This window comes from Coenobita brevimanus, chromosome 70 (genome assembly GCF_032717465.1).
Source record: "Coenobita brevimanus isolate Jiangsu-jjx chromosome 70, ASM3271746v2, whole genome shotgun sequence".
Classification (NCBI taxonomy): Eukaryota; Metazoa; Arthropoda; class Malacostraca; order Decapoda; family Coenobitidae; genus Coenobita; species Coenobita brevimanus.
The window spans coordinates 11429856-11450758 of NC_137023.1; the positions used below are offsets into that span (position 1 = coordinate 11429856).

The window sequence follows — 20903 nt, forward strand, 5'->3', positions numbered from 1 at the left end:
AAGCATATTCAAAGATGATGCAGGATTGAGCTGGATATTATTAAACACCAGAGGGTACTCCTGTGGAAGATTCTGTCGAGTTGATAGGTGTAAAAACTGAGTTTTTGATGCATTAAAAACAACAAGATTATTTTTACCCCACTCAGTCTGGGAAAGTGCCAGAAGGATTCGAGTTGGAGAGTTGAGAGCATTTAGTAAGGGTGAAATTATTTTTAGCAAAGCGAAGAACAGACTGAGCACAATTCCGGGCAGAAACATAAAAAAGATGTCATTCAGGGGTGAGTTGCCTCTGGTACCTCTTATAGGCCCTCTCCTTGTTGCAGACAGCATTAGAACAAGCGTGATTAATCCAAGGCTCTCTTACATTAGTCAAAGGATATGAGAAAGGATTGTATGTTTCCATGCCCGACAGAATATCCTCTGTAAAGCGCAAGGCACACTCAGATGGCTCCCGGCCATGGAAACAATAATCTTAATCCAGGAATAATCAAAGAAGTACTGCCTGAGGGCCTCCCAATCTGCAGCTCCAAAGTGCCACAGTCGACGTTTCTTTAGAAGGTCCACAGGCCGTACCAGAGCGATAGGACAGGTTAAAGTAATAAGGTTGTGATCAGAGGAGCCCAAAGGAGAGAAAAGATTAACAGTGTAAGCAGAAGGATTAGTTGTAAAGAAGAGGTCAAGTATGTTGGAGCTCTCTCCAGGGCAGCCAGGGATACAGGTAGGGTGCTGTAAAAGCTGCTCTAGGTCTTTAAGGATAGAAAAGATGTAGTATTGTTCACCAGGTGGATCAGTGTAAGGAGAGGAGTGCCGAAGGTCATGGTGAATATTGAAATCTCCTAGAATGGAGATTTAAGAGAAAGGAGAAATGGATAGAATGTTTTCCACTGTAGACGTAAGACAGTCGAAGAATTTTTGATAGTAGAATTAGGGGATAAGTAAACAGTGCAGATATATTAGTCGGAGAATGACAGAACAGCCGAAGCCAGAGAGTAGAGAATTCAGAAGAATCAAGTTCAGGAACACGAAAGCAAGATAAGTCGCTGCGCACATATACATAACAGCCACCTTTGGCTTTGAAATGAGTATAGAGAAAGTAGGAGGATACAGAAAAGGGTTTGCTGTGTGTTGCCTCAGACAGCTGAGTCTCTGTCAGGAAGAGAAAGTGAGGTTTAGAGGAGAAGAGGTGGTGTTCAACAGAGAGAAAGTTAAAGGAAAGGTAGCAAATGTTCCAAAAATGAAGAAGTAAGTCAGGCAGTAGTTCCAGGCATCTCGTTGAGTTGTCACCGGGAAAGAGGCGGATGGTGGGAGCATTTATGGTCCCCTCCCCCCTGGGGACTCCGAGGCATGGTTAATGTTAGCCATTTTTCTTTTTTAATTTTGAAAAGGAAAGTGCAGTGTGTACTGTGCATGTAGACTGGTGTTGACAGTTAGAGAAACTTGTACCGGCGAGCATGCTGGCCTAGAGTCTGTGCTGGTGAAACACAAAAAGTTCAGCAAAGGGGGATGGTCAGGAACTAGTCCCAAGGGCTGATGAAACGGGAGCTCCAGCTCTCCCTGTCATCAGCTTTCCATCCACCTTGGGAGTATTGCCCTGCTCGACTGGTGCTATAGTCTACTTCGCCAGTAATTAAAAAGTCTATCCAAACTAAGTGTTATCATCTCTAGAAAGTGTGAATAAAATATACAAGACTCTACTCATCTGATGGGGTTAGAAGACATCCCTCCCACTAACGATAGTAATATGCCAAGTTGTCGCCCTGGTTCAACCCTTACATCCTTTAGGTAGGACCACACTCCCTATAAGCCTCTCTCAGATACGATAACTTTGTTTCCTATTGCCACTTTCATTGCACCAATATGATAACCTATCTGTGTGCCTGTTTAATTATTGCTGCCTCCAGACGAATTCATCATGCTATAGAGGGACCGTCTGCATTGAGAGGGTGAGAAACAGTCTCCATTAACTCCTTCACAGGTTGATGTCTCTCCCTTGAGGTGAATAATATCGTTTGAAGGTATCAAGAACATGAAATACATCATTGAGGAGATTAGATTCTACATCTTTACACCTCAAAGTAATGTTACCAGAGTGAAAGTAATGTTACCAGAGTGATTCCGAGGTAAGTAACACAAACCAAAATACAGCCAACGCATTTCAAAACTTTATGAGAAAAGAGTTTCACTAAGTCCTTTCTGTGTGATCAATACTTCATGAAATTTCGGTTCCGACCACACGATTTCGCCTAATTCTGGGAAGACCTTTCGAACTCAAGGAGATTTAAAGTATTCAACCTTGTTACGCCATTTACTCGCACACATAACACAGGAGCAGTCATAAGCAAGCACACTTTTGGCGACAAGCATTCGTCTAAATGTAAAGGGCATCAGCCTGAGCATTCAGACATTAACTCTTAACCACTTCCGCTTACTTTATATTTTTTTAGAGAGGAAGAGGAGGAAGAAGAGAAGGAGGAGGAGGAAAATTAGAGAAAGAGGTAAATAAAAAAAAAAAAGGAAAAAGGTAAGTTCAGTACATGCTTGATTTGTCCTTCCAAGAAGTACCAAAATCATGATCCATTCAATTCGAGATGCCGGGAAACAGGACACTGGAATGATTGGAGGTCACCGACAAAGGGATATCAAAGTGAGAAAAAACTGTGGATGAGGATCTGCCTAAATACGTGACTGAGTGTTCTGGTTAAATTCTGTATTAGATTGTTGAACTGAAAAACGGTGAGAGTAGTGCCAACCGTAGGTGGTCGAAGAGCACACGTTGCAATGAGAATGAGAAGCACGTAGAGCTTAAGACCGCAACGACGAGAGAGAGAGAGAGAGAGAGAGAGAGAGAGAGAGAGAGAGAGAGATCAGTAAGAGGAGAGTTAGACAAAAATACTCTGATTACTCTGTTTAAAAGTTCTGTATGCTGATAGCTCCCACATGTGCGAGCTATACAGCGCGGAGGGACGAATTAGTTCCATCTACATAGTCAACAACTTCGAAGGATTGGGAAAAATATGTTAAGCACAACTAATATGTTAAATACATCTAACGAGCCTTTAATGCGAAAATTGAGCCAGATCCCGAACTGACGCCATCACCTCCCTAAACTACTCTACTAGTCAGGAAGGTAGAGGGAAAACCAGATGCCAAGACCTTACACTAATATATTAAAAAAAACAAGAAGAAGAGTAGCCTGTGCTCTATGGGACCAGATACCTAAGGAGAGTTAAGGTAAACAAGACCGTCTAAATGCGGCAACAATAAAACAGAAAATGAATCATCAAACCGACATTCGACGAGGCTGTAAAACTTAATATAGTTATTTTACTCTAGGTAGAGACGGACCATTCTACTCGCCACAGGAAACCAAAGTCGTCCAAGTGCTAGAATTTACTTGACTCTGTAGTGGGAACGTGGGTGGGCTTGGAATAGATTCACAGAGTTCCTCCACAAATGTAATTAGGACTGGATGGGTCACAAGTCTAAATTACACGGCCAAAGTTGGGAGGACTGAGACTGAGAATGGATCCCAGTGTCGAATGGTATACTATAAAGATTTTCCACTAATCTTTCGAGCTGCGAATTCCATAATTTTTATTCCGTTTAGCTGGCGTCAGACGATTCTGTTATGGTCAAGAGAAACCTGGGTCACCAACTGGGTTAAAATCTGTGATGATTAACATTGTCGCCGAAGAAACCTGAGCCACCAATTAAGTTAAAATCTATGATGACTAACGTTTTCGGCAAGAAAAAGTTACAAGGATTTGGCGGGAATAAAAGAATTTCTCTCGGCTCCGGAGGGACTTTTCCATTAGCAGAGGTTAAATACATCCTTAGTTAAGCCTTACTACTACGAAGATGCTGGAGCAAGATGCCTTGACGCGATGGCATCCATATAACCTAGTGGAATCGCTGCCCGTTAATACATGCCTTCTCAGTTCCTTCCCGATTCCCTGAATGGATTCTGCACTGATGGAGATGGGCACCTTCAGCCTGGTGTCCACAGGGTTCACGTTCACAAGAGTCTAAGGCCACCACCACCACCACCGGCACAACATCTTTCTCTACTACTACTATTGCTGCTTCTACTACTACTACTACTACTACTGACGATCTTTCCTACCTCGAATTTAATCAACTAGTGGTACCAAGAACACAATAGAAAATACGTCCTAGGTTTGAAGGGATAAGCCCAATTAGTTAATAATAGTACTAGTCCTTCTCTTCTTCCTTCTCCCGCTTCCACTGACGGCAGTGGTGCTTCCCCGTCCCTAACACACTTCAACAGCCACGAACATAACTTCTCCCCAACCCTGTGTCTGATTCTCTGCACATCAACCACTAACCGGCCTCACATAGCCTCAACCGCTTTAACTCAAGAACTTCCTTTTAGTGTGTTTTGGCCAACGTCAGATTAGTTTCCTCATCTTACTGGGGAACTTCCTAGTAATAAAGGATTACTGAAGGCTGTATCTGACTCCTCCAGTTCACAGTCTAGTTTCCAAGTCTAAATACATTCGTCTGCAAATAACAGGGCTCATTTTCTAAAAATCATCATAGAGATCATAGTTTAATACCCTCAGTGCCAGGGCGTATTTAATACTTATTCTTGTTAAAGTCAGACGACACTGTTCACATGAGGAGACTCTTTGTGTAGTGAAGGGAGTGTAACTGCAACAGCAGCAGTAGCAGCAGCAGCAGCAGCAGCAGCACCACCACCACCACCACCACCACCACCACCACCACAACCACCACCACCAACAATAATAATAATAATAACCAGAAAGCACTTAAAAAGCGCATACCTCTTCCAGTGCCATTGCCATCAAAATAGATTCGGACCCGGATCCATGGATACTGAATCCGGATCCGGAAATAGGTCCGCCTCAAAATTTTATCTTTTTTTTTTTGGTCCGTGGCCCATCTTTTTACAAATTTATTTGAAATTCACAGAGAACTTTAGGAGATACTGTGCAGGACACTCCGGGTCCAGATCCAGATACGCCTCAAAATTCAGTCATCTCTTCCGTGGCCAGTGGCACAAATTTTCATTAAAATCCGTTCATTTTTTTATAATCCTACTAACAGATTCGTGGATATAGGATCCGAATCCGGATCCGGATTTTTCCCCAAATTTAAACAATTTTTTCAAGGTCCATGGCTCACCTTTCCACAATGTTCACTGAAACTCACTGAGAACTTTTGGAGATATTGTGCGGGATAATCCTGATTCGGATCCGAATCCGCCCCCAAATTTACCATTTCTTCTTTCGGCTCGTGGCCCACACTTCCACAGTGTTTCATCATAATCCGTTAATAACTATTTGAGTAATCCTGATAACACAGGCAGATAAACAGACAAACCAACACTAGCAAAAACATAACCTCCCAGGCGGAGGTAATAATAATAATAATAATAATAATAATACCCAGTAATAATAATAATAATAATAATAATAATAACTAGAATGGGACTTAATAGAGCGCATACCTCCGCCAAGGCCAAACATGCAGTTCCTTTTCATTCAGTCAATTCTAATCCTATACCAAACTCATAATCCGGAATTTAAATGGATCCGTGCCTAACTGTACACATTCGTATATATCAACATCCTAAATATACCTGATTTTTTTTTCATTAAGATCCATGCAATTTTCACGGAAAAATTTACGAAAATGTCAGAGAAAGCCCTATCTCGCAATGATAAAGTGAAAAAAAAAAAAAATCCTGGATCCGCATCTTTATCCGGATCCGCACCAAAATTTAATGAAGTCTATTCTGGGCCAAGGCCCATTCTTCAACCAAGTTTCGTGGAAATCCGTCCAGTAGTTGTTGTGTAATCTTGCTCACAAACCAACCAACCAATAAACAAATGGACAGGGGTGAAAACATAACGTCCTTGGCGGAGGTAATAATAATAATAATAAAAATAATAATAATAATCTATCCAACCATCCATCATCCAATCCTATGTCGCCCCATAAGGAGCGTAGGAACCCAGGGCTAGGCAAGCTGGTTCTGAAATTTAACATGAGTGACCAGCCTCACTCATCCCTGAGTGGCTTATACGTGAGCAATAAACCCCAACCGCCCCTTGAATATAAACGTACACAGGCTCAATCCGACTGGAGCACCTTAATTACCCATTAAACCACCAGGCGCCAAAATTTGGTTATATGGTTACCACCCAGCGTGGTAAATGGTTTCCTGGTGTACGGGAAACCAGTTGGCTTGTCACTCAGTGTAGAGTCACCCATAGGTAGAAGGAACAGGAATGAATAATGGAAAGAAAGACAGAAGAGGATGGATGGAAGAGAGGAAAGGGCAGACACCCAAAGAAGCACTACATCGAGTAAGTGGATGGTGAGCGCCCTCACCCACCACAAAATAATAATAATAATAATAATAATAATATAATCTTCACTACACACTTCAGTACCAAGACATGTTTTACGTTTTATTCTTGCTAACAGCAGATAGTTTTATCCGTCTGAGGAAAAAAAAATAATCTGGTAGTGAATGAAATAGGGCGTCTCCCAGAGTGGGACCCATTGCTCTCAAGACGGGCCACGACACGATGTTAAAGGGGCCATGACAGAACGATTTCATCTGAGAACATGTGTAGAAAATGTGGGAAATCTGAAATAAGTAAGATTTTTTGATATGATATTAATCTGGTAGGGAAAAAAATCAACTTTTTGTCATTCAGGTGCTAATACTTGCGAGGGTAAAAATAATAATAATAATAATAAAGCTGATATGGGCCACGATACTCATTTTTATAATGGTTGATGAGTGAAACGAAAACTTCTGAGAACCTCTAGGTTAGGGATAGTTTTCCGTTAAGATCGACTGCCAGACAATTTGAGCCACTCTAGGAGAGGGTTCCGTCAACGAACAAGTGAGTCATTACACATCATGCACAGAGTGCTGTAGAGGAAAAAAGGTTCGCCCTTTATATCGCCTCGTCTGTTGCTCACATTCCTTTCTTGACAAAATATTCCCAAGCAGAAAGAGGCTAAGGAAGTAAAGTAACATATATGCCCCAAAGATGAAGAGAAAGCACTGAAATAGTGGGTAAAATTTTGTACCAGACTGTACATCGATACCATTTTTTCCACACTCACAGTCGTACAAGTCGCAGTATGTAGAACAAGAGTTTTGCTTACCGGAACGGGAAATGAAAAGTAAAGCAGGTCTTCTTAGAGAGAGAGAGAGAGTGTGTGTGTGTGTGTGTGTGTGTGTGTGTGTGTGTGTGTGTGTGTGTGTGTGTGTGTGTGTGTGTGTGTGTGTGTGTGTGTGTGTGTGTGTGTGTGTGTGTGTGTGTGTGTGTGTGTGTGTGTGTGTGTTTTACTATTCTAATAATCCGTATCACTAAATTCTAAACCCTGCCAATACCCTACCAGTGGCTCTGCGGTGTCCCTGTCACTCACCTGTGTGGGCGGAAACTCTGGCCCTGAACCCTATAAAGGCGTGGGCGTGGTCGCTGACGAAGGTGATGGTGATGACGTTGGTGCGACTCTGGTACCTGAGCAACTTGAGGCGGCCAGACCAGTCTCCGCACCGCCGCCACGCCGAACCTGCCGCATGCTCCCCAACCGTAGCCTGCCCTGGTGACGACTGGCCTTCTGATGCCTCCCCTGAGCCTTCTCCCGCACTCGAAGGCGTGTGGTCCTCACTGCCTGCCTCTGTCACCGCCTCGGTGACCATTACGTAGTCATACTCACATCTGAAATAAAGAATACATTCTTTGAGATACAGAGTAGTTAACATAATTTTCAGATCTATAAGGGGCAACAGCAAATATAATCGTGATAAAGTCGACAATAACTCACATTAAATTAATTCAGTTCGAAATAAGTCACATCAATAAGAAATGTTTTACTTGCGCACCCAGGAATCCACTGAGGAACTGCTGGGAGACCAGCATCAGTGCCCTGCACAAAGTCCAAGTTTGAGACATTATTTTCGAACATCCCCCTGCCTTAGTCTCAACACTGATTTCGCTACAGATATTCAACCATCACACATATTTCTACACGGACAACTGAATACAGATAGTCTCAAAATTTGTGTGAAACCATTATTAAGAACCACGATAGCAACTCTCTCTCTCTCTCTCTCTCTCTCTCTCTCTCTCTCTCTCTCTCTTCCCTGAGGTAAGTGCGCTGATGTGCTAACCTTCTGGCAAGTGATCAAGTTTACCGCCCTCCGCCTTAGGGACTCTGACAGGAGAGAGAGAGAGAGAGAGAGAGAGAGAGAGAGAGAGAGAGAGAGGAGAGAGAGGAGAGAGAGAGAGAGAGAGAGAGAGAGAGAGAGAGAGAGAGAGAGAGAGAGAGAGAGAGAGAGAGAGAGAGAGAGAGAGAGAGAGAGAGAGAGAGAGAGAGAGAGAGAGAGAGAGAGAGAGAGAGAGAGAGAGAGAGAAGAACGGAAGGGAGGAAGTGTAGGAGGGAAACAAGAGAGCACTGAGGGGAGTTACACAACTGTTGTACATACACCACCCAGGCCTGAGGGAGATGCCTGAAGATGGGAGAGGGATGATGGGAAAGACTAGGAGGAGTTGAGGGGCGCAGGAGCAAGAAAGCGAATAAGGTGAGAAAGGAAGCGAAAATGAAGGGGGGTGGGTGGGAGAGACGAACTGATGGAAGAGAGAGAAGGTAGTGGAACGAGGAAGAAGAGGAGAAGGATGGTGGATGTGCAGAGAAAAAGAGGATAACGAAGAGAAGGGATAGTAGAATGGAAATGGGATTGTACTGAAGAAGGATGGAGAGGAGAGGAGAGAAAGAAATGTGGGAAAGGGAGCGACGGCAGAAGGAATGAGGGAGAGATGCTGTTAAAAGAAGTGCACACTAGAGCAAACATTACCAGACCTAGTCATCATTCGCTGGCCTAAGGATGGACTGTGCCAAAGTTTTCTCTTCTGGGTCTAAAACAAAGTAAACTAGAAAGCGCTCAGAAAGCGTATACCTCCGCCAATACCATTGCCATTAAAAAGGATTCGGATCCGGATCCGTGGATACAGGATCCGGATGCGGATCCGCCCCCAAATTTAATACATTCTTTCTTGTTCCATAGCCCACCTCTCCACAAAATTTCATTCAAATTCGCTGAAAACTTTTGGAGATATTGTGCGGGACACTTCGGATCCGGAACCGGATCAGCCCCCAAACTTAATTTCTTCTTCGTCCATGAATCATCCTTCCACAAAATTTCATCCAAATCCGTTCATAACGTTATGAGTAATCATGTTAACAGACACACAAACAAACAAACGCAGGCAAAAACATAACCTCCTTGGTGGAGGTAACTAGAAATCACACAGTGAGTGCATACCTCCGCCAATGTCATTTTCAGATCCGGATCCGGCCCAAAATTTAATAAATTCTTTCTTGTCCCATGGCACACACTTCCACAAAATTACATTGAAATTCATTGAGAACATTTGCAGATATCGTGCGAACAAACAAACAAAAAATTCCTGGATATGGATGAAGATCCGGATCGCAACCCAAATCTAATTGCTTGTTGCATGGGCCATACCCTACCGCTCAAAAAAAAAAAAAAAGCTACATCTGTTCATAACTTTATGGGTAATCCTGCTAACAAACAGACAAACAAACAAACGAACACGAACGAAAACATAACCTCCTTGGCGGAGGTAATAAAGCAGGAGGTCTCCTCAACGCCCACCGATATCTCCAGCCAAAGCTCGAGAAGAACCACCACGAAGCATAGAACAGCAAGGATAATATTATTTCACAGGCGAGGATGAAAATGCTTATTCGCCACAGTCTTAGCCTGTAACTTTTCCCCAAGATTATTATACTTAAATGACGACGTTGCTTTGCGGATGTATCCTCCATGATCTCTATTGCTGAGAAACCAGATATGTATTATTCAACAACAACTATCAGGGATTAGATTCCATTTAATGAGCCAAGTGACAATTAAGTATTAGTGCTGTGTCCCATTCCACGATACTGTAGGAAAATTTGTTCCAGTGTTATAACTCCAATATTGAACCATGTGACAATTAAGTATTAGTGTTGTGTCCCATTCCACAACACTGTAGGAAAGCTTGTTCCAATGTTGTAGCTCTTAATGAAGACGACTATTGCTCTGCTGAACTGGAAATGTTTCCCGGTAGTGATACAGTCATTACCGATAGTATAATCTGCCTTGTCTACTGCGAGGGATCTATTAACTGTCATATTAACATGTCCTTTGACCATTCTAAATACTGATATTAAATCCTCTCGTATTGTATAATAAACAGAAATAGATTCAGCTCTTCTAGCTGTTTTTCATATGGTTTGTTTCACAATGTAACCATTATTTTGTCTCCATTTCCCTTTATAATCTAAATAATAATGTCCTGCTGTGTATGTGTATGTCTGTCTGAGCGATTATTAGTTGCTTTCACGAGAACAGAAATATATATCCATCAGTTTCTTTTCTCCATTAGGTCGGAGTAAGTCTGGAGTGTCAGAAAAACATAAAACAAAAATTTTTGCGATCGCGCGCGACGCAACGCCGCTAAATTGTCGGAACCCGCGACAGGCAAAAATGTCTTTCTGTGCATTTGTTACCTTCTTTCATGAGAAGGGTAATAGATATCAACCAAATTCTTTTGGTATTTGGCCGAGGTACGTCAAGGAAATGTCAAGAAAATACACTTAAAGAATGGCAATGTCACGTGACGGGACGGCGCAAGTGTCGGATATCGCTACACACAGAAATATGTAAAAATATTTTGTTCTACTTTTCGGACCGAACTGTCATTTTGGGCTGAATAACGGTATTGAATAAAAGATGATGGTATTTCCAATCATTTTATGATGGAAAGGCTATTGGTTAGTCCCACAGATATTTGCGAACAAGCACTAGTCTAAACAATAAAGTCATGCTGTGTATGTGTATATATGTCTGTGTGTTTGTTAGTTTCTTTCACAAGAACAGTAATAGACAGTGACCTAATTCCTTTTCCATTAGGTCAGGTAAGTACAGGAAGTGTCTCAAGAATAACACTTTCAAAATCACGTACGACGGGACGGCGCAAAACTGTTGGAAATTGCGACACTCAAAAATATGCGAAAATATAAATTTTTTCAACTTTTTAGCCAAAATTGGTCACCATGGGCATTATAACGGTATGGAAACAAAGATAATGGAATTTGCTTTTTTTTTCTTTTCTTTTTTTTTTTTTGTAAAGCTAATGGTTTTGCAAACATTTTTTTGTGGGAAACCAATTGTATCTGCAAACATTTCGTGGTGAAAAACTCATCATATTTGCATATGTCTCGGTGTACAGTAAAAATATGCCATTTCGAAGTTGTGATAACAACTGGAGACCGTACTGCAAGCGTGGGTGAACTAAGGAATTATACAATGTGAAATTTATCTTTTCTGAATTGTATTCGAATGCTTTACCAGTGAAACCTGTTGCCTTGTTTTCTTTCTTGACATCAACTCAATTCTGTCTGCTCAGAGTCAAGTAATGTATATCTTATTTTTTGCACTGGGCTTTATTCACAATACAGTTAAATTTTTCAAGGTAGTACCATTGATTAGTAATCTTTTTTTAACTACAGAAAATGAACAGAGGAAGGAAAAACTAATTTTACTTTGAAAAATATCCATTCACCAGATTAAACGTGTTCTTAATTCTTAATATATATGTAATAGTCAAACTTGAAAAGCTGAAGGTTCAAGTTTTGGGGGAAACTATTTTGGGGAAATGAGTTCAAACAGAGGTATTTCTGGGAATAAAAGAATTTCTGATAGGCAGAACTTCTGCAATATGGCAGTGTGACAGTCCAGCCATGAGCCCTACCAGATGCCCATGTAGACAATGAATGCAACTTTGTCCAAGTATTTGGTATAAAAGTATCTGCAGTGTAATGGAAGGGAGGCAACATTCCTTCTTACTTGTAGGGGTAAAAGTTCATTTGTAATTACAGGATTATTAATAATTCTTACAACATTGTTCTAAATTCTGTCCAGTTGTTTTACTGCAAACTCGCAACATCCTTTACACAAGGGTAAGCAATATTCCAGCTGACAGCACACATAACTTGTTAATTATAGCTAACTGCTCGTCAGTGAAGAAGTTACGGATTATGTACAATAATCAATGTTTCTCTGAAGCGGTTTTAGCAACTGATCTAACATGGGAGATCCAATTGAGGGCATTCTTAAGTGAAACAACGAGAATTTCAGTGCTTCTAGGGATAGGAATATTAGTAGCACTGAAGGTTATATATAAATCAGGCAATATCTGTCTATTAATAAATGCATATATTTGGTTTTCGTAGCATTAAATGAAACAATGTCATTTTGTCCCCAATCAGTGATATTAGATAAGTCTTGATTTGTGGAGACTGCTGAACTGAGTTCAAAGTTTGATATATTAAACTTTTTGAATAAGGTGTTTAAGTGTGATGGAACTATGAAGTGTTGAGTCATCTGCATATTACTGAATGGGATTATGAGTACTTGATAAGAGATCGTTATTATGAATTAGGAATAGGGTTGGAGCCAGGACAGATCCTTGTGTTACACCGGGATTAATCGGGTGGAAATTGGAATATAAATTATATACTTTTATGTTTCTGTCGCTGAGATATGAGGAAATCAGTGGAACAAGAAATAATTGGCCCTAGCAAGGGAGTTTCGACAGCAAGGAACGGTGCCATACTCTCTCAACAGGTTTACAAATATCAATGGATACTGTATGGGTTTCTCCATGTTGGGCAACTGATTAATGGGTGGTGTGAGTCACGAGATTGAGTATATCAGTAGAGGATCATTCGTAGTGAAAACCATTCTGTCTGTCACTAAATAAGTTGTTCAGTTCAGGATGATTAAGAATGTGCATATTAATTATAAAATCAAATACCTTACCAAAGAAGATGTAATATATAATCAGAGGGGCCGGAGGTACTTTCTCTCCTTGTAATTGGGTGGATATTGGCTTCTTTCAAAGAATCAGGGAATGAAAAAGTCCACATGCATAGTCTCAATAATTCAACAAGACCCGGAGTAAGCTCTAGGGAACGCTTTTTCAAAACGAGTGGAGGAATTTCATCCGGACCTGAAGCTTTATTTGTTGGTAAATCTTCTAGCATAGATTTTACGTAATTATCTGGTATGTATCTTAAATGGAGCAATTTCGGGAGGGTCAAGTTCTAGTGGAGGGATGCTCTGACTGACTTCTTCTAAGGGAGAATTTTTGGCAAAGCTAGTGTCAAGGATATTCGCTTTTGTACACGGGTCAAGTCCTCCCTGTTACCAATACCTGTTTCGTAAGTAAATTTTGATATTTTTCAAGAAAATCTTTCATCATCATTAACCCCTTAACCGCGGGTATTGTTTTGGTCTGACTGTCCTCTCCCGCGGGGGTTTCAGCCAAATGTAAACAAACCTTTAAACCTTAATAACTCTGCACAGAATAAAGCTAGAGAAAAAAAATAAGGTAACATTGGAAAGTACTAACCTTCAGCTTTCCATTGATATAGGTTTCATGACTTTGTTGACTTTCACAGGACGGGCAGAGCCGTTAGAAGTGAGGGGTGTAAAATCACTATTTTACGCCCCACACACCAGTACCAAATGCCAACCACTCTCTCATAATAGTAATATAAACATATATGAACACTGTACATACGATAAACACCCACTCTGTGTTCACTGAGGTAGGTAAAAGGCACTTCACTGCGGCTGCGCCCGCACTTCACTGCGGCAGCGCCTCACTTCACTGTGACGTCACCCGCTCACTGACGTTTCAGGCGATCTTTTCATTATTTCTAACTTCTAATATTATTTTACATATAATCTGGGCAATATACATTATATTTACACTGCAATTATTACTATATTGCGTCACTGTCGCATCACAGAATTACACAAGTGCCGCAGAATCTCTTATTACAATATCACTTATTATACTGGCCAATATTTACATTTTTTTCTAGGTAAAATATCCCTTATTACTACATTATCCATTATACAATTATTGGTAAAGCACGTCACTGTCGCATCACTGTATATCACTGTCACTTTCAGTATTTACTCAGAGAGTGGTACTCGGCAAAGCACAGAGTCACACAGAGAGCGACTTGGCATTCCAGGCACTGGTGTGTGCTCATTTTTCTCGTCCGAGGCCTCCATGTGATGTTATGACATACTTTGCAGCGGCCCTGTGACAACCTGCCGCCTGCTGTAAGAGGCAATTTCACAAGCTGGTGCCGGCTCATGTAATTGCAGCACTCAAGACGGTCAGGTTGTGTGTCAGAGTGTCGCCTCGGGATCAATGCCGTCACCTGACCAAATCGTGCAAGCAGCTGCTGCACGACAGTCTTGGAGAACTGTCTCAGGGATGGTTGCCTTATGCCCCCGACTTGTGTCTTGTAGAGGATGGAGGCGCTGAGCATGCACATATCGAGTATGTGCAGGCAAGCCTTCCTGTACCATCGGGTGTTTCTCCTGAGACAGTCGATTTCGCCAATCATCATATCAGACTTATCAACAAGTCTCATGTTGACATTGTAATCAATGACGGCATCAGGCTTCATGATTGGCTCTCCCGTCCTGTAGCTGACCTTCCCAGTTCTCTGCAATTCCCTCTTGTGGATGGTGCTGATCATATTCACGACCTTCTTGTCATGCCACCTGATCGCCAGAAGCTTGTCTGACTTCTTCAGGTGCACATCTCCCTTGGATGAGGATGATGCTTCTGGGAAACTTGGCCACTCTTTCCTATAGCTCCGTACACTGCCAACAGTGCCAATGCCGTGTTCAGCCAGGTATTTGGAGAGTTTCGGTGCTGTGTAGTAATTGTCTGTGTACAGAACATGATTACCACCAAAATACCTCTCCATCAGCACTTTTACAACGGAGCCAGAGAAGCCAAGGGGGTCTTTCCTTTTCACGTCCATTGTGCTAGCAGAGTAGATGACAAAATCCAGGATATACCCCGTCTCACAGTCACACGGCACAAAGAACTTTATCCCAAAGTGGTGGCGTTTGCTGGGGATGTACTGCATGAATTTGAGACGTCCTCTGAACAATACCAAGGATTCGTCTATGACGACTTTCTGCATAGGACGGAAAAATCGCATAAATCGATCCCTAATCCTGTTGAGAAAATCCCTCTTTCCACAAAGGGTCAGTTTGGGACGGGTTTCCATTGTCAGTGAAGTGCAGGTATCCTAGCAGCTGTCGGAACCGATCCCGTGACATATACTTCCCGAATATTGGGATAGAAGTAATGTCATCCACGAGCCAGTACTCCTCCAACTCATGTCTCTTGATATGGGGCATCAAAAACATTAGTGCAAAGAACACATAGAGCTCTCTGATCCCGACAGGCAACCACGACACTTGCTTTGGTGAGCCAATAGGTCCCAGCCCTTCTGCTGCACACTGAGCTGCATACCTATTGGTCTCATCGCTGACATGCTGCACGATTTCGTCATCCATGAAGGCCAGGAAGTAGTCCACAAAATCATCTCCTGCGTTGCATGGAAAGGCAGGCTGTATTCCAGCATTTGTCATATCAAACGGCAGATTGTGTGGCTGAAAATCTGCACCGTCAGACCAAACAAATGCATCAACCTTCCCTGTGCGTGGTTCAGTGGAGGTGGCAGGTCGCATTGCACTCGTTTCCCCGTGAGAAGGAGCTGAGGTGGAGGCAATGGGTGAGGCAATGGGTGAGGCAGGAGGTAAGGCAGGAGGCGAGCGGGAGGAGGGTGAGTGCGGGGGCGGTGAGTGGGGGGGTGGCGAGGATGAGGGAGCTGAGCGGGGGGCAGGCGGGGGGGGGGGGTTACTGACCTGGTGCGTGGTGAAACTTGACCCTTTCTTCCCCGCTTATCACCTCGCTTATCGCCCAGCTTTGCCCTCCAACTGCCACGCATCCCCTTTGTTCTAGGCCGGCCTGCCCTGCCTGCACGGCCTGCCTTCCCTCGCTTTGCAGGCTCTGGGAATTCGTATTCCTCAGATGATGTAGACTGAGGAGAGGGCATGGCAGAAGATGAAGATGATGTGAGGGCAATAGGGCTAGGGGAATGGGAAAGTGATGGGAAATGCTTACTAGGGCCTGGTGTAGGAGACGTAAGTCTGCGCTTCACTCCCTTCCCACGTGCAATACCAGTTTTCCCCATAGGCGCCTTCCCTTTCCCAGAGTAAGTTGGGGGTGGTGGGGGGGAAACAACACGATCACTTTCATCACTGTCACTGTCAATGGTAAAGGGTTCACCACCAATCACTGCAAAATCGTCACTACTTGCTGTAAGTGTATCACTTTCACTGCCACAATCCAGAGTAGTACTTACAGTTTTGTCCAGCTCTGTTCTAATTTCTGGAGTGCTCAACCCCTTCTGCCTCGCCGTCGGCAGTTCCTTCACCGGTGTAGAGGTAGAAGGCACACTAGCACTGATCACTTTCGAGGAGGAAGCGAGCGACGATGAGTCGGGACGGAGCGCCATTCTCACGCACAGAGCTGGACAGATACTGACTGATGCGGGTCAGGGCAGGGGTGGGGGGGGCCCCCTCGGGGTTGGAGAAGGGAGGTGTGGGATGGCTGGCATGAAAGAACTCGACAGCTACTCTTGTGTGAGACAATTTGCGCACAGGAAAAATGCGCGGTGTTCAAAATATTCACGATCATTCCAGAATGACACCCATGGTTTGGTCCAGTTTTGTCAATGTCATTCTGGAATGACACCCACGGTTAAAGGGTTAAGTACGTATAATAAAAAAAAATTGGGCCCATGACCTTGTAGCAATCCATGCAGTTTAATTCTTTTCTATTTACCGTGACTCTGCTCACGCACTTGAAACTAGGTTTAATCCACTAATAACATTGACCTTGAATCCACGTGTCTTCAGCTTCCGCTTTATCGAACGGCTTCTGAGAATCGAGATAGGCATCAACAAACTTGGTTTCCTCATACATAATTAGTATATCATCGAAAGACGTTACGGTAGTAGCTGGGATGGAGAATTAATGCTGTGATTTCTGATGAGGACAATTTTTCTAGATGTTCAGCAAAACTCGTTTTTCATTGTATTTTCCTATAGTTCGTAAACCATAAATGTGAAGCATTATAGACAATATTTTCAGGATCGTGATTCCTTGCCTTTTTTGACTATAGGAATTAAGTTTCCTGGCATTCACCCGAATGGCACATAGCAACTGCATTGTGGTTAAAAAGTATGGCTAACGGCATTGATATTTCACCATTACTTTGCCTTATAATGGTGGAGATGTTAATTCTGGCCCAGGCGTTTTATTAATCTTAAATTATTGACTGCCACGGTGCAGTGTATTCTACTCACTGACCATCATTCCGCCAGTTAAGCTACATAATTCTAAACGCACTAGAAAAACCCTTCCTGGAATCGCGATGAAAAGCTTAAAAAAAAAAAAAAAATAAAAAAAAAAAAAAAAAAAAAAAAATTCATCTGGGTTTCATCATCAACATGGTCTTTGTTCTCCAAACCTAATAGGGTTACTGTTAATATAATTATCTTTTTGTTTCGAAATGTGTAATAATTTTAGTCATCTGGGTTTCGTACTTAATGTATATTCCTTCCTCAAGAATTAGTGGACCTATTGATCCTTTAATAGTAAATTAGTGAACCTACTGTTCCTTTAATATTCTGATAGTTTCTAACGTTGCTAAAGAAAATGGGGTTATGTATTACTGATGCTTCTACTGTTTCCTTCAGAAATTTGTTTATATATATACAGTATATATTATACATATATATATATATATATATATATATATATATATATATATATATATATATATAGAAATAATCTCTCTCTCTCTCTCTCTCTCTCTCTCTCTCTCTACATATATATATATATATATATATATATATATAAAAAATCTCTCTTCATATATATATATATATATATATATATATATATATAATCTCTCTTCATATATATATATATATATATATATATATATATATATATAACAATGTAGGAGTAATGCCTTCTAGAAATCAATTAATTATGGAAGATGTGGAACACCAGGTCTTTCTCTGTGTTGTTTAAGGTGGCTGTAAATTGAGTACTGAAGAAAATAAGTCCTACAATCACGATCGCTGCGGAGGTAAAATACAGATTAGCAAACCTACGCGCAAAACTAAAAAGGCACCTATTGAAACAAGCCCTTATAATACCTAACACCACTCAACTGGACTTCTTCATAATAATCACTTATTTTAGCCTTTTGATGTGCATTTAATTCATGAGAAACTTAGTAACGCATGTGTAAGGGTAAATGGGCATCTATGTGAATGGTTCACGGTCAGTGTGGACGTGTGACAAGATTGTGTGATGTCCTTATGGTTGTTCAATATATATGTGGATGTGGTGATGTGAGACATAAAAACACGAGTAGTGGAGAATGGATTGGCGTTGGTAATGAATAATGATGGCTGGGATATCTCAAATTTGTTGCCGGACAAGAACTTGGTAGACTAGTGCAGAGTTTTGCTGATGTCTGTGAGCGTCGTACCTTGAGAGTAAATGTAGAAAAGAGTAAAGTGATGGTAATCATGAGAAAAGGTGACTCTCAGTGTGATGTTACAGTGAATGGTGAGAGAGAGAGTGGAAGTGGTGAGAGAGTTCAAATAACGGGGTATGGTGATAGAAAGGAGAGGAAAATGTGCAAACGAAGTGGAAAGTAGAGTGACACAAGGAAGGAAAGTAGCTGGTGCTATGAAGGCCTTGATAAGAAATAGAGGCTTGAGTGTTGCAGCTGAGCAAGCCTTATATGAAGGAGCGTTAGTGCCAACTTTAACATATGGATGTGAGGCTATGGTGTAGCATGAAAATGAAATGTAAGAGTGAGAGCAGTGGTGATGGGACTGCTAAGGAATGTAGTGGATACGGTACGAAATAATGTGATTCGTGAAAGATGCGGAGTGAGGAAGTCGCTGGACACCAGAAATGATGAGAGTGTACTGAGATGGTATGGTCATGTGGAGAGAATGGATAACAACAAAGTGGTGAAAAAGGTACATCTGAGCGAATTTGGAGGAAGGAGGAGGCGAGGTAGGCCAAGGGAAAGGTGGAGGGATATGGTGGATGAGTGTGTGAGGAAGAGATGTATGGAAATTGGTGAGGCTAGGGGACTTACAAGAGATCTAGCTGGCTGTATGAACGTTGTGAGAAGAAGTGCATGATCAGGGATTTGGCACCCCTTTTTACGTGACAGCGTTCGGATTGACTATCGGATACGTTTATGTGAAGCTACAGAATGTGGTGAAAGGTTTTTGGTGTATCAGATAGACCCAGGATTCCGGGGGCTTGAATGATGAGTGAATGGAAACGTAGCCCATTGGACTGGGCAAACTTTGGCTGCCTGGACGTTGCTATTCCTCACCCTACCCTAGGGTGGGAAAGGAGGTCCGGATGATGATGATGATGATGATGATGATAATGAAACTTTTTGAGATGGGAGGATGCGTTATTCCCATCATTATATTCCTGTTCATTAGCGGCCATTCCTAATTAGAAGAAAATCTCTGGGAGGCGTAAACAATTAAATGCGAAAAATATATCATCACACTGAAGATCTTACCAATGTGCTTTTACAGTAGCTTTTAATGTACTTTCTCCAGCGATCGAGCGCTTGAAGCATTAAGAAAATCAGCTTCACTGCAAGCTTCTAACAGTGTTTTCTGAGAATTTTGGTGAACGACCAAATTTCAGTAAAAAAAAAAAAAAAAAGGGCTATTTAGCTTTCCTACCTCCTTGCTCCAATGACGCCATTTAAATATTTACTCTTAGTACTGTACCAAGAAGAATATTTCATCGGACTGGGGAAGAAGTTCAGGAAAGTTATATCCAGTTCTATAAATTAGAAAAATTTCACCAATTTTAATCAAAATGACTGTTCAAAACAAAAACAGAATACATGCCATCAGAGTAAAGTAATGAGTTCCTTCTTCCTGAGATCAGTAAGAACAACCAACATCATTACGGCCCGTCCTATAGTTCTCCTATGCATTCCGTCTGTCCTCAGCACCAGTGATAAAAATTAACGCTAAACCCATCAATAACGGCCTGTTAACACAAGGGAAGAATCAGAAAGATTCTGACGTTAGTCCTTTCGTTCCGATGACGTCATTAATTTTATCCTTGATACATCTAGACGATTTTATTCTGTGTGGGAGATTTTTTCTGTCTGGAAGGGCTAGCTATAGCCTCCATTAACCGATTATGGACCTCCCTAAGGTGAATTAAATCGCCGGGAGATTGTAAGAATATATCAGTATAATACGTCACTGGAATCAAGAGGTGAATAGTCTCACCGAACAGGTCAGGATAAATACTGGAAGAACACTCGGTTTCTGTGGTGCTTGTTCTGGACAAGCCATTTCTCATCGACGGACATAATACAAGTGTCAGCGAGAAACAGCCTGCACATAATGTACACCAGTGGAACGGGGTGTTCTTCCAGGTAAAGCGAGGTACCTTTCAAACGCAGAATGGAAGACGTAGAGAATGGGGGGATTAAGAGCGAAGAGAGAAAACCATGTGAGGATCGAGTGGTTTACCAGTAAAGAAATTTGGAAAGGCCTAAGAGGAATAGTAAAAGTGAAAAAAATACGATACGACAAGAAATTAGGAGAGAGAGAGAGAGAGAGAGAGAGAGAGAGAGAGAGAGAGAGAGAGAGAGAGAGAGAGTATACATATACGAGAAGTATTGAGATAACTGAGAACCAATTAAGCAGACAGAGAAAAGGAGAGAAAAATCTGAAGGATGACTGACAAAAACATACCGGGAGTGACGGACAGCTGGGAAGAGTCCTTTGTGAGAGAAGGAAGACAGGAGGGGAGGAATGAGGTCTGAGAGACAGGAAGGTGTAAGAGAGG

General features: G+C 41.9%; 1 protein-coding gene across 1 annotated transcript in view; it reads right to left on the reverse strand.

Annotated features, from left to right (window-relative positions):
* The window catches only part of LOC145406388 (uncharacterized), a 246849-nt gene that overhangs the window by 183529 nt on the left and 42417 nt on the right, over positions 1–20903 (reverse strand). Inside the window, exons 3-4 of the mRNA XM_080277552.1 lie at positions 12094–12113; positions 7435–7581 (exon numbers count right to left, since the gene is read on the reverse strand). Coding sequence (XP_080133678.1) covers positions 7435–7581; positions 12094–12113 — 167 coding nt within the window. The remainder of the gene's footprint in view (positions 1–7434; positions 7582–12093; positions 12114–20903) is intronic.